At 35.1% G+C, this 2725-nt stretch overlaps 1 protein-coding gene across 1 annotated transcript in view; it reads left to right on the forward strand.

The window, feature by feature from the left end:
• Window positions 1-2050, forward strand: part of LOC106476113 (thyroxine 5-deiodinase-like) — a gene marked incomplete at its 3' end in the record, with an annotated part of 12131 nt that extends 10081 nt beyond the window's left edge. Inside the window, exon 5 of the mRNA XM_022380064.1 lies at window positions 1864-2050. Within this exon, the coding sequence (XP_022235772.1) occupies window positions 1864-2050 (187 nt within the window). The remainder of the gene's footprint in view (window positions 1-1863) is intronic.
• Between the last annotated feature and the right edge of the window lie 675 nt (window positions 2051-2725).

Raw genomic sequence — 2725 nt, forward strand, 5'->3', positions numbered from 1 at the left:
CCATTATAATTATAAGCTGATGTTGTACCTCATACCCTAAACTATTGTTATACCTCATGATGCTGTACCTTATACCCTAAACTATTGCTATACCTCATAACACTGTACCTTATACCCTAAACTATTACTATACCTCATAACGCTGTACCTTATACCCTAAACTATTGCTATACCTCATGATGCTGTACCTTATACCCTAAACTATTGCTATACCTCATGATGCTGTACCTTATACCCTAAACTATTGCTATACCTTATAACGCTGTACCTTATACCCTAAACTATTGCTATATCTCATAATGCTGTACCTTATACCCTAAACTATTGCTATACCTCATAACACTGTACCTTATACAGTGTTATATTGCTATACCTCATAACGCTGGACCTTATACGGTGTTATATTGCTATACCTCATAACGCTTGACCTTATACCCTAAACTATTGCTATACCTCATAATGCTGTACCTTATACCATAAACTATTGCTATACCTCATAATGCTGTACCTTATACCATAAACTATTGCTATGCCTCATAATGCTGTACCTTATACCATAAGCTATTGCTATACCTCATAATGCTGTACCTTATACCATAAGCTATTGCTATACCTCATAACGCTGGACCTTATACGGTGTTATATTGCTATACCTCATAACGCTGGACCTTATACCCTAAACTATTGCTATATCTCATAATGCTGTACCTTATACCCTAAACTATTGCTATATCTCATAATGCTGTACCTTATACCCTAAACTATTGCTATATCTCATAATGCTGTACCTTATAGTCTAAACTATTGCTATACCTCATAATGCTGTACCTTATACCATAAGCTATTGCTATACCTCATGATGCAGTACCTTATACCCTAAACTGTTGCTATACCTTATGATGCTGTACCCTATACCATAAGCTATTGCTATACCTGATATCACAGGCTAAGGTAGTTTATGTACCTACTTGTCCTATGATCTTCTCTGTATGTATATAAGCAACTTCCTCTGATCTTCTATATATTCATGTACACACTCTTCCCCTGATCTTCTCTGAGCTTATTTAAGAACTCTTACACTGATCTTCTCTGTGTTTATGTACACACTTTTCCCTTCATATTTTCTGTGTGTATACAGATAATCTTCTCTCACTATTCCACTAATTCTTTCACTATATATTTATATACTCCTTTTCTGTATATTGAAATGCTCAAAAATAATTTCCTTAAAATACAGGCAGCCTTTTTAAATGCAAATATTATTTAACTTTTTCGAATCACAGTTTTCTGGATGCTTCATTTCTATCTTAAGATTTATTTAATTTTTTGAAATGTGTCTTTAATACAACTTTCTGTGTAATAAGAATTCTCAGTTCTGTTACAGATCGTGTACGTTGGTTCTGTATTTCTTCTATTGATTACAATCCACTTTTCACGTACTGGTGAGTCGTCCTTACCATTATCATAACTAATATTGTATTTGGTTTTGGGATGTTCCTACATCCTTCTTTACACAAGCTTCCACTGTTCAGTTCTTGGAAGTCTTACATTATTCCCTGTTTTGAAAGATTGGGAAATGTTCTCTTCTAGTACAGTCTTGTGATATCCAACTATTTATCCGTATAGTAATCTATCTTGCTGATCATTTATCTATGTTATGTCCCCGTCTCTTTGAAGACGTGCAACTTTCTCCTCTGTTTCATTCACATCAACTTTAATTTCAGATAATTGGATTAAAAATGCAAATATGTTTACAGATTTTTCTCCGTTTTATTGGTATGGGATATTTTCTAGAAAATAGCTGAGTGTTATACATGTGTATAAGTAGAACTACAACTGAAAACAGAAACAATATATTTGCAGGTGCCTTGAAGAGAGACTGAATGCTGCGGAGGTTCTTGCAAAAAATGAAAGTCTCCCATGCCCATTATTGATAGATTTGATGACTAATGAAGCCAATGTTGCGTATGGTGCATTTCCTGAGCGTCTTTACATAATTAAACGAGGAATAATCGTGTATGAAGGCGGTATAGGGCCGAAGGAATATAGTGTAAGTAGCTCAGGTAACGATTTTTATATATCTGAAAACATGCCTGTCCAGTCCATGTAGTATCAGTGACTATGTCTGGTCCTTGTAGTATTAGTGAATGTATCCAATTCATGTAGTATCAGTGACTATGTCTGGCCCTTGTAGTATTAGTGAATGTATCCAATTCATGTAGTATCAGTGACTGTGTCTGGTCCTTATAGTATTAGTGAATGTATCCAATTCATGTAGTATCAGAGACTGTGTCAAGTCCATGTAGTATCAGAGACTGTGTCAAGTCCATGTAGTATCAGTGACTGTGTAAAGTCCATGTAGTATCAGTGACTGTGTCCAGTCCATCTAGTATCATGAATGTGTCCAGTCCATGTAGTATTAGTGACTGTGTCCAGTCCATGTAGTATCAGAGACTGTGTCAAGTCCATGTAGTATTAGTTACTGTGTCCAATCCTTATAATATCATTGAATGTGTCCAATGCATGTAGTATCAGTGATTGTGTCCAATTCATGTAGTATCATGAATGTGTCCAGTCCATGTAGTATTAGTGACAGTGTCCAATCCTTATAATATCATTGAATGTGTCCAATTCATGTAGTATCAGTGATTGTGTCCAATTCATGTAGTATCAGTGAATGTGTCCAATTCATGTAGTATCATGAATGTGTCCAATCCTTATAATA

This window comes from Limulus polyphemus, unplaced genomic scaffold (assembly GCF_000517525.1).
Source record: "Limulus polyphemus unplaced genomic scaffold, Limulus_polyphemus-2.1.2 Scaffold9833, whole genome shotgun sequence".
NCBI lineage: Eukaryota > Metazoa > Arthropoda > Merostomata > Xiphosura > Limulidae > Limulus > Limulus polyphemus.